The sequence below is a fragment of the Euleptes europaea genome, chromosome 14, assembly GCF_029931775.1.
Source record: "Euleptes europaea isolate rEulEur1 chromosome 14, rEulEur1.hap1, whole genome shotgun sequence".
NCBI classification, from domain to species: Eukaryota; Metazoa; Chordata; class Lepidosauria; order Squamata; family Sphaerodactylidae; genus Euleptes; species Euleptes europaea.
The window spans coordinates 49,438,622-49,450,098 of NC_079325.1; the positions used below are offsets into that span (position 1 = coordinate 49,438,622).

The 11,477-nt window shown below is 49.0% G+C and overlaps 1 protein-coding gene across 1 annotated transcript in view; it reads right to left on the reverse strand.

Moving 5' to 3' along the window:
* COL27A1 (collagen type XXVII alpha 1 chain) overlaps window positions 1-6,718 on the reverse strand; it is a 349,655-nt gene extending 342,937 nt beyond the window's left edge. Inside the window, exon 1 of the mRNA XM_056860156.1 lies at window positions 6,623-6,718. Coding sequence (XP_056716134.1) covers window positions 6,623-6,678 — 56 coding nt within the window. The 5' untranslated portion in view covers window positions 6,679-6,718. The remainder of the gene's footprint in view (window positions 1-6,622) is intronic.
* Between the last annotated feature and the right edge of the window lie 4,759 nt (window positions 6,719-11,477).

The following is an 11,477-nucleotide window of genomic DNA, read 5'->3' on the forward strand; positions in this document are numbered from 1 at the left end:
CAGTTATTTCTCTCAGCCTTCTGTACCTCACATGGTTATTAGTCTAAAATGCAGGTGTAACCACCTATACCTCTCTGACGTTCTTGAAGTAAGGGTGGGATAAAAACGTTGCTGATCAGTAGCAAGGACAGATAAAGTTGACATGGCAGCCATATGAGCCATCAAATATTGTCAACTGCTAGGGTTGCCAACCTCCAGGTACTAGCTCCTGCTAATACAACTGATCTCCAGCCGATAGAGATCAGTTCACCGGGAGAAAATGGTCACTTGGGCAACTGGACTCTATGGCATTGAAGTCCCTCCCTGAGCCCCGGCCTCCTCAGGCTCTGCCTCAAAAATCTCCAGGTATTTCCCAACCCAGAGCTGGCCACCATATCAACTGCCCAACTGACCACCATAAAATATTGCCACATATTCCCTGGATCCAAGAATGCCACTATGCAGGCGGTAGTTTCCCTACTCCAGCGTCATTTGTGACCCATGTAGCGGTTAAAGTATCCGAATAGAATCTGGAAGGCCCAGGTTCAAATTCCTACTCTCCCAAGAAGCTTGCTAGGTGACCTTGGCCAAGTCATTCTCTCTCAGCTTAACCTACCTCGCAGGGTCGTTGTGCGGCTAAAATGGAGGAAGGGAGACTGATGTGAGCTCTGTGGAGGAAGGACAGGATGAAAATGTGCTGAACTAAGAGATCTGTTCACAGGAACACGAGGGAGGGCTACTTGCCCCCTACTCTGGGGCAGTTCTAGTTCACCTACTTCCAACCTAGTAGAACTGCCTGGGAGAATTGCTACTTTGGTGTTTGAACAGTTCCCGTTACTTTGCTGTATTTCTGTTTTTAATCTCATTTTTTAAAACGTTTTGTAACTGTAGACTGACCAGGATAAAAGCCAAACAAACAAACAAACAAACAAAAAAACTTACTTAATGTCATCTAGTAGACGACTGGGGAAGGCAATGGCAAACCACCCCATAAACATAGTCTCTGTAGTAAACGTCGGGATGTGATGTCACCCCATGCATCAGTAATAACTCGGTGCCTGCACAGGGGACGACCTTTACCTTTACAGAAATCCTTACCTACCATTGTTAAATGCTACATTACAATTTTCTAAAAGGTTCATTTCATTGTTGCACGACAGTTAACGATTTACTTTTGCAATTAGCAGAAATATCAAACCTACAAATTAAAATAATCCTTCCTCCAATTGTAATAAAGTGAATGTTTTTTTTAAAAAAAACTTGACCAATTTATGACTGGTCGATGAACCACGCATCTTTTTGGACTAGTAAAAAGGCCCACCCACTTTAAAACAAAACAAAAATAAAAAAGGGTGCGAAGACCAGAGCAAGGGATTGTCTTTTAGACATCAGTGAAAGTGGGCCATGGGGTGGGACTTCTGGATGTGGGAAGTCTGGATGTGGGACTTCTCTCTGTGGCTTCACTCGAGCCATGTTTCTTCAGGGACTCAGGCAGAGAAACTGCTTTCCGAGGAAAGACCTGTTACCTGGGACCCTTTAACTGGGGAAGCTGGGAGCTTCAGCGTGTGAAACCAGCACTCTACCACTGAGCTGTCGCCCCTTTCCAATCAAAGAAGCAGTGTTACAATGCAGGGAAACCTGACGGGGGATATTTGATATTTGGGAAGGGGCCGTGGCTCAGTGGTAGAGCATCTGCTTAGCATGCAGAAGGTCCCAGGTTCAATCCCCGGCATCTCCAGTTAAAGGGACTAGGCAAGTAGGTGATGTGAAAGACCCCTGCCTGAGACCCTGGAGAGCTGCTGCCGGTCTGAGTAGCCAATACTGACTTCGATGGACCGAGGGTTTGATTCAGTATAAGGCAGCTTCATGTGTTCAGGTGACTGCTTTCTACTTCAGGTGGTCCCATTAATGGTAACTGGGAGCTGAATTAAGGCATGATGGAAGGTTGTCAACCCCCCTCCTTCCCTTCCTTAGATGGCCACATAGTACGGCTTGGCTCTCTGACTGGGGGGCAGGCTCTCCTTGGGCAAGAAGCACCGTTTCAGGCTGAATTACTGGAGCAAACCATGGGTCCATCTTAAGGTTGCCAACCTCCAGGTGGTGGCTGTAGCTCTCCCACTATTACAACTGACCTCCAGGCGACAGAGATCTGTTCCCCTGGAGGAAATGGATCAGACTCTATGGCATTGAAGTCCCTCCCCACTCCAAACCCCGCCCTCCTCAGGCTCCACCTCCAAATCTCCTGGCATTTCCCAACCCGGAGCTGGCAACCCTAGTCTGTCTAGCTCTGTACTGTCTACTCCAGGGGCAGGGAGCCCCCAGCACATGAACCGACAGCAGCACATTGGACTGTTTTGCTTGGCACCCAGGGCCAAATCTCCACCCAAGCAACACGACGCACTGGCAGCACTGCTGGAGTCAGTAGTGTGGGCAAAGGCAACAAACCTGGAACGTGCCCGCCATCATCTCCCAGCCCCACGCAGCCACTATCCGAATCCAAGGCGAGTCCCCAAGATGCTGGAAGCACTGCTGGGAGGGGAGGGGCTGTGGCTTAGTGGTAGAGTATCTGCTTGGCATGCAAAAGGTCCAAGGTTCAATCCCCGGCATCTCCAGTTAAAGGGACTAGGCAAGTAGGTGATGTGAAAGACCTCTACCTGAGACCATGGAGAGCTGGTCTGATTAGACAATACTGTCTTTGATGGACCGATGGTCTGATTCTGTATAAGGCAGCTACATGTGTTCTCACGTGTGACCTGGCTCGCTCTGAGCATGTCTGGCCAAGCACAACCCTCCTCTCTTCCCATCTGCCATTCGGTTTGCTGGCACACCCTCATCTGCGCAGGCACTTGGGCCAAAAAGGCACTTCGGCCAAAAAGAAAAGCTGCCTTCCCTTGGTCTACTCTGACCTCGCTGCAGTTAGGCAGGGCTTAAGAAAGAGAAGCCTTCCCTAAACCCTGAGACCCCTTCAGTGGAGATGCCCGGGACCCTCTGCCTGTGAAGCAGGTACTCCACCACCCATCTGTAGACCCTCCCAAGCAAGGAAGGGGAATCATAGAGTTGGAAGGGGCCATGCAGGCCATCTAGTCCAACCCCCTGATCAATGCAGGATCAGCCCAGAGCATCCCTGGTAAGTGCTTGTCCAGCCTCTGCTTAAAGACTGCAAGTGAGGGGGAGCTCACCACCTCCCTAGGTAGCCGATTCCACTGTCAAACAACTCTTACTGTAAAATTTTCCCCTAATATCCAGCTTTCCTCCCACAATTTAAACCCATTATTGTGAGTCCTGTCCTCTGTTGCCAACAGGAACAGCTCCCTGCCCTCCCATAAGTGACAGCCCTTTAGATACTTAAACAGAGCAATCATGTCCCCCCTCAACCTCCTCTTCTCCAGACTAAACATTCCCAGCTCCCTCAACCTTTCCACGTAAAGCTTGGTCTCCAGGCCCCGGATCATCCTTGTCGCTCTCCTCTGCACCCACTCCATTCTGTCCACATCCTTTTTGAAGTGAGGCCTCCAGAACTGCACACAGTACTCCAGGTGCGGCCTGACCAATGCAGTGTACAGCGGAGCTATGACATCTTGCGATTTGGATGTTATGCCTCTGTTGGTGCACCCCAAGATTGCATTAGCTTTTTTTGTTGCTGCATCACACTGCCTGCTCATATTTAACTTACAGTAATCCACAGTAAGGAAATACTTCAGGAGAAGCCATAATGACAGCACTTGTGACATTTCAAGGAACTTGTACACAGCCATTTCTCTATCATCCTTAAAAGGACTTTGAGCACGTGGAAGCAAAGGGGGCTAGCACAGCCCCCAAACAGCTGTGGGAATTTCGACCACAGCCTCCTCCCAGCTCCATCTGCTCAAAATTGTTTCGCGCATTTATTAAAGGCGGGAGTTTTGCCGGCCTCTTTCTGATCTGGGTTTCTAAATCTCCCTCCACTTGGCTCCTCTGTCCTTCCCCGCTAAACTCACACTACCTTTTGGCATTCCCCAGTCCTGCATATCATCCGTTCCACAGATGAACCTTGGATGCAGTCATGCACTTGCAACCGCTGTGAGCAATAATGTGCAGATCAGGGCCACAATCTCAGAAATGGAGCGAGCAGGGGAGTTGCATAGGTTCTCTCCAGTTCCTTTCTAAAACCGTGCAGAAAAGAACATTGCAAGAACAAAGCAGCTCTCTTTCAAGGATACAAAACCACATTGGGGTGGCCAGGGAGCATGGGTGATCCCACCTCACCCAATCCATGGGGGATCAACCAGGTCCTTCGGCCACGGGCTTTCATCCCACCCAGGTCTTGGGCTGGCAAGGGAGGAAGGCAGAACCTCCTTCAGGATCCTGGAGTCTGGCCTGAAAAGGTGCTCCCCACCCAAGGAGGACCTGTCCCATAGTCAGAAGGACCCAGGTTCAATCCCTGGAACCTCCAACTAACAGGATCAGGTAGTAGGATCAAAGAAGCTGTGTTACGATGCAGGGAAACCTTACTGGGGATATTTGATATTTGGGGAGGGGGCGTGGCTCAGTGGTAGAGCATCTGCTTGGCATGCAGAAGGTCCCAGGTTCAATCCCCAGCATCTCCAGTTAAAAGAATCAGGCAGCAGGTGATGTGAAAGACCTCAACCTGAGACCCTGGAGAGCTTAAGGGAGGGGCTGTGGCTCAGTGGTAGAGTATCGGGTTGGCATGCAGAAGGTCCCAGATTCAATCCCCGGCATCTCCAGTTAAAGGGACTAGGCAAGTAGGTGATGTGAAAGACCTCTGCCTGAGACCCTGGAGAGCCGCTGCCAGATGATACTGACCTTGATGGACTAAGGGTCTTGTTCAGTATAAGGCAGATCCATGCGTTCATGGGTTAAATGAGCAAAGGGGGAAAGCTCAGATAATAAACAGAGAAGGACAGTGGCTGTCTGTTCTCTCCCCCCCCCACTTCCCTAGATCTTGGAGGCCCTTTCCTGTTCTCAATCTCCTCCCACCTCTCTTTCTGACAGCTGCCGTTCAAGCCGGGCAGGTGTTTCCCTTGCCAAGGCAACACCCTGCTCAAGAAGGAAGGCCCAGGCAGAAGGTGCGTCCATCATTATCGAGGCTTCTAGACAGGTTGAAGCCAAGTCTGGGCAAAACTGAAATGTTTCCACACTTGCAGGGGGGGGGGTAACAGGGTCTCACACACGGGTACCTTTCTGCAGAGGGGAGCCGCAGCAAGTGGTTCTTTTTGCAAAAAAAAGCAGTTCAAAGCGGAGCGATGAAGCCACGGGGGCAAAATATTGAACGTACGGAGCTGCCATCTACTGTGGGTGCTCAGCACGGTCAGCCCCTCTCGGCCCAGATCTGGGAGCTTCTGCGTAAGGAAACGTGCGCTCTACCACTGAGCTACCATCAGAGATGAGGGTACTGTACTGGCTACACAGAGAATAGCCGTAGCTGGCATGTGCCCTGCCACCGGGGGATGCTCCAGACGGCTAGTTTGGGCAGTAGTCTTTCTGCACGCTTGATCCATCTCCTTCTCCTCCAGCAGGGCTCTTCCCTGAAGACACAGCAGACTTTGCAGGCCGGCCCCGACCACGTTGACTCAGCCGGACGCATGCTTAGGACAGCAGCCTCGGTGCCTGAGGCTTCCCCCCCCCACCAAAATGAATCCCCAAACCGGGTGTCAATCAAGGGAGCCTCCACAAATCACTGTCATCGCCAATAACTCAGCCAGCCGGGTCAACCCTTTGCTGCCTTTTTCCTAAGGAGGGAGAGGGTGAGCGGGAAGGAAACTTTACATGTAGCAAAAGAGTCTGTGTGCCTGCTTTTAAAAAATAAAATAGAACCAAGAGCGTTTCTGAAATGCATTCAGAACTGTTTCCACGCTGATTTTTTTTTTTTTAACATCCTGGAGAGAGGGAGAAAAACTTTTCCAACTCTACCCCCCCATATAAACTGGGGGGGGGGCTCAATTCCTCACATCCACACAGAGAGTCATCTCTGGAAACCGGACAGGATTCCTTCCTTCCTCTCTTGTCCCCGGAGGAAGATTTCCACATCCCAAATCCAGATTTCCCCAGTTTTAAAAAGTACCTCCCCCCATATGAGCTCTGCTCCCCCCTCCCACACACACACAAGAAAACGCACGGGAGGTTTTGCCTTGGGTCTGCCACTCTCTAGATCAGTGATTCCCAACCTGGGGCACATGTACCCCCAGGGGTACGAACCAGGGGTAGGCAGGAAAAAAATAATATGGCGGAAATCTAAATTTGAAATCACAGCAACTATATCCATTACAAACATTTTGGTATTGAGGAGGGTACAATTTATAGAAATGAGCTGCCAAGGGGTATGCAACTGGGGGGAAAAGGTTGGGAACCGCTGCTCCAGATGCACATTTCCCCCATCTGCATTCTCAAAACTCCGGGGGCTTCTTTTTGAGCTCTGAGAATCTGGCTGGGGGCAATGGGCATTGAGAGAGTGGCAAACCCAAGCCCCCCCCCCTCTCCTCCAGCCCTACCTGAAAAGTCCCCTTGTGCCCAAGCCAAGCCAAGCCTCCCCAGCCTCCTTCCAGAAACCCTCCCCACCTCCGGGTCCTGCGCCTCCTCTTGCTCCCAGCTCAGATCCCCCACCCCCCTTTGCACGAACCCCCCCCCAAGGGACCCCCGCACTCACCCTCTGCTGGAGACCACCGCGTTGAGTCTGGGGAGCGGTCCCAATTCCGGCTTCATCACGTTCACTGCATGGTTTCGCCGGGGTCCATCAGAAAGCCGGAGGCGGGCGGCAGGCCCGGGGGGGCATCCTTCCCGTGCGACCTCGTCCCCACCCACCCCCGGTGGGCGTCAGGGGCTCCGGAGACCCCTTTCCCCCCGCTGGCCAGGAGGGCTCTTTAATCCCATTTAAGTCTCAGCTGGCGAATGCCTTGGGGGGGAGAGGAAGGGGGGGGAGAGAAAGAGCGCGTTGGGAAGCGGCGCTCCCGCATGGTCGCGGGGGCTGCTGCTCGGATCGCGACCCCCAGCCACCCCCTCCCCAAAAGCCCGTCCGCTTGCAAATGGAATAGACGGTCAGCGATGTTTAAAGCAGCAGAAAAGGCAGGATCTGGTCCCCCCCCCCCCCTTCAATCCGAAGGCAGTTCCTTTCCTAGCATTGCATCGGAGCGGAGAGCCCGACTTTTTGCAAAAAGAGTCCCCTGTTCGCAAATACAGATGCTTGTTCTTCCCCAGAAACTCCGCTCTGGACTTTGAAAGAGGGGGGAAAAAAGGAAGATTTGGAAAGTTAGAAAAAAGAAGCAGCAAAAGTCAAGGGGCTGCTGGCTGTTGCTCTTGGCCGCCCCCTCCTGTTCAATAGGGGCGAAGCGCCTGGTTGAAAAAGAAGACAAGAATCAAGGAATGGGGGTGGGGGGAGATAAGGGGGGTTGTGTTCATTTTAAAATATTGTCGAAGGCTTTCACGGTCAGAGTTCATTGGTTTTATATAGATATAGATATAGATATAGATATAGATAGATAGATAGATAGATAGATAGATAGATAGATAGATAGATAGATAGATAGATAGATAGATAGATAGATAGGTAGATAGATAGAGATAGATAGATAGGTAGATAGATATAGATATATAGATATATATTTCTGATATTAAATGGGGATACAGGGAGGAAAAAGGGTAAGGGAAATTATTAACAAAAAGAAAATGCCTATTTTTACCCCCTTAACAGGATTCAAATAGTCAACGTTTTTTTTAACATGTTATACTTTGTCCTCTCCTTCATTTTCATACCGTCTAAATAAAAAAAGAAGAAAAGAAAAAAAATTATTGTTATTTTTTGGTTTGAATAAATTCATACAGTTTCATTGGTTCTTGTAGGTTATCCGGGCTGTGTGACCGTGGTCTTGGTTTTTTCTTTCCTGACGTTTCGCCAGCAGCTGTGGCAGGCATCTTCAGAGGAGTAACACTGAAGGACAGTGTCTCTCAGCGTCAAGTGTGTAGGAAGAGTCATATATAGTCAGAAAGCTTTGCGGGATAAACTGCTATTTACTTTGCTCCAGTACAAGAGTTACAGGAGTAATGAAGTGACATGCAAATTTCTTTTAAGTGATCATGATCCTAAAATTACGGCTACCGTGGCTGAATTTCTTACAGGAGTTCTTAAAGAACAAGAAAAGTTTTATTAACCTGACTTGTAACTTATATGTATTGCCCTTTGGAGGTATATTGTTGTTGTTTTTTATCTCTGTCTTTTGGTATGCCAATAAAGGTTAATGAAATGAAATGAATATAGTCAGAAAGGGGTTGGGTTTGAGCTGAATCATTGTCCTGCAAAAAGTATCAAATGATTAGCACATTACCTTTGATACTTTTTGCAGGACAATGATTCAGCTCAAACCCAACCCCTTTCCGACTATATATTACTCTTCCTACACACTTGACACTGAGAGACACTGTCCTTCAGTGTTACTCCTCTGAAGACGCCGGCCACAGCTGCTGGCGAAAGTCAGGAAAGAAAATACCAAGACCACGGTCACACAGCCCGGATAACCTACAAGAACCAATGTGTTCATTTTGTTTTAGGGCTAGCTCTGTTGTAAAACTGCAGTTTAAAAAAGGGGGGGTTGGAATTGCCCTGCCCCCAGAACGCAAAGAATTAACATTAAGGATGGTCCAGCAGCCCTTTAAAATCTAACAGCCATTATTCCAATATAAATTAAACTGAATAAGTGTTGCTAGTCTTTAAGGTGGGGAGGGATCATGGCTCGGTGGTAGAGCATCAGCTTGGCATGCAGGTCCTGGGTTCAATCCCTGGCATCTCCAGTTAAAAGGACTAGGCAAGTAGGTGATGTGAAAGACCTCAGTCTGAGACCCTGGAGAGCCGCTGCCAGTCTGAGTAGACAATACTGACTTTGATAGACCAAGGATCTGATTTGGTATAAGGCAGCTTCATGTGTTCATGTGTTCAAGGTAAAATAAAGGACTCAATAAAGGAAGCCACAGCCCTCAGTTTGCAAGATCTGAGCAAGGCTGTCAAAGACAGGACATTTTGGAGGACTTTCATAGGGTCGCCATGAGTCGGAAGCGACTTGACGACACTTAACACTCACAGTCTTTAAGGTGTCACTGGACTCACCTTTTCATTTACTGTTTCAGGTGAATGTGGCTACCTATCTGAAATGGTCAACATTAACCATATATCAGTGGAGATAGATCACAATGGGTACCCTTGTTAGTCTGCCACATGTAACAGAAAAGAGCAAGAGTCCAGTAGCACCTTAAAGATTAACAAAATTTCTGGCAGGGTATGAGCTTTCGTGAGCTGTGGCTCACAAAAGCTCACACCCTGCCAGAAATTTTGTTAGTCTTTAAGGTGCTACTGGACTCTTGCTCTTTTCTACTGCTCATATATCAGTGGAAATAGTTACTTTAATTTTTGCTGTGGCTCACAAAAGCTCACACCCTGCCAGAAGTTTTGTTAGTCTTTAAGGTGCTACTGGACTCTTGCTCTTTTCTACTGCTGAAATATCAGTGGAAATAGTTACTTTAATTTTTGCTCTGCAGTTATTGTTTTGTTAGGGCTTTTCTATTGTTTTATAAATGGATTTAGAGGAGCAGTTTGGGGAAACAGCTTGCGGAAGGTACAGGCTTCCTGATGGGATTCCTACAGGTAATTATCAGGGTGGAGAGAAAAGCTGGACTTTCCTTCAACCTTTGAAGAAACACTTTGCATTGTGTAAGGATGCAGTTAGGGAAAAGGGGAAAGAGGAAGGAGAATGCAGAGTTCTCTCCCCCCACCCCCCATGATCAGTCTGTCCTCTTTTGTCTTTCTTTCCCAGTACATGCAACGTCCAGAACAGGTGAAGAACAGTAAAGGAATTCTCCACCAGCCATCTGGAGAAAAGCCTGGGTGACTTCTGTAGATTGCTTGATCTTTTGCCACTCACAGATGAAACTGGAGAAGGCATTTGCAATTCATCCGTGTAGCAGAACAGGATAATCCACTGATCGCTGGAAAAGCCTGCAATCCTCTGCCCGTTTACTTGAGAGTCAACCCCAAGCAGCTAGGTGAGACTACTTGAGTGGGTTCTTATTGAGATTACAATCCTGCAGAGAGGAATATGGAAAGAACTCACTTGCTGCTAAAAATTTCTCTCCCCCCAGGTGACCACACCTGTTAAACTCCTTTCAGCACAAGGCACTCACAAAAGCAGAGATGCTTTGGGAAGGAGCACAATAGAAATGCAGGAACTGCCCAAGGGGAATCCCACCCCCCACACACTCAAGTAGTTAGATTTAAAAACCCACCTCTCTGCAGTTTCAAGGGAATTTCAGCCATTGAAAAGACATTTGGGTTCTGCTTTGCACTCCATCGATCAAAGTCCAGTTTGCAGTAACCAAATATACATGCACACCCACCCCTCCCAACCCCTACCCCTCCATTTTGGTAGCAGTCAGTCACTTACTCCGCAGCCAGGTGAAAACATCCCAAGAGGTGCTTTCAAAACAATAGGATCTCTGGTGATGGTAAGGCTGTTTCTTTTCCACACTGACAATTAAACCCCTGAGCCGCGGAAGGCCGAGAAATCCCACATCTCCTCTCACAGCGGTGGCACTGGCATCTTTCCCGCCATCCCAGGATAGTCCTTGTTCCCTAGATCTGTGCAGGTGGCGCCTGAGGCTTCAATATTGCCCCAGCGGGTCAGTCCAGAGGGGAGAATGGATTAGGAGATGGGGATGCTTGCAAGGGTATGGAGAGTGAGGTGGGGGGGGGCAGGAACGGATGCTGCAGAGAGGTGTCCCTGACAAGGCGGTCCTTGTCCCTTTAAATAGCTGCCAGGGCTTTGCTTTTTGGCTCCGGTGAGGCAGGTGTCCGGTTTCAGCAAGCATTTAGCTAATGGGAGCGAGGGGTATGGCCTCCAGAGGGTAGGGTCCGCAGCCAGCGCCGGAGAATGACCAAGGAGCTAGTAAATTAGCCGGACAACCACTGGAAAGAAGGCAGGGGACTTCTCCTCGCCTTGAGTTCTGCCAACCTTCCCCCTCTGCAGCAAAAGAAGAGGGCAGAGCAGAGGCTCCAGAGGCAGAGAAGGAATACGGGGATGTAGGAAAGCCAGGACACCTTGGCCTGCTTCAATGCTTTACCACCAGCTCTTTTGGAAGGGAGATTTGCATGTCTCCCTTCATCCTCAACATGTTTGCTCCTGCCAAATGGATACGGTTGAAACAGCTGACCATGTGTTACTGTACTGCCCTTCTATTCAGTCTGTATACATATCTCTACCCTTATCCCAAATTCAAAACAGATGAAAGGAAGTATTTCTTCGCACGGTGCATAGTTAAATTGTGGAACTCCCTGCCCCAGGATGTGGTGATGGCTGCCAACTTGGAAGGCTTTAAGAGGGGCATGGACATATTCATGGACATATTCATGGCTACCAGTAAAGATGGATACTAGTCATGATGCATACCTATACTCTCCAGGATCACAGGAGCATGCCTATTATATTAGGTGCTGTGGAACACAAGCAGGACAATGCTGCTGC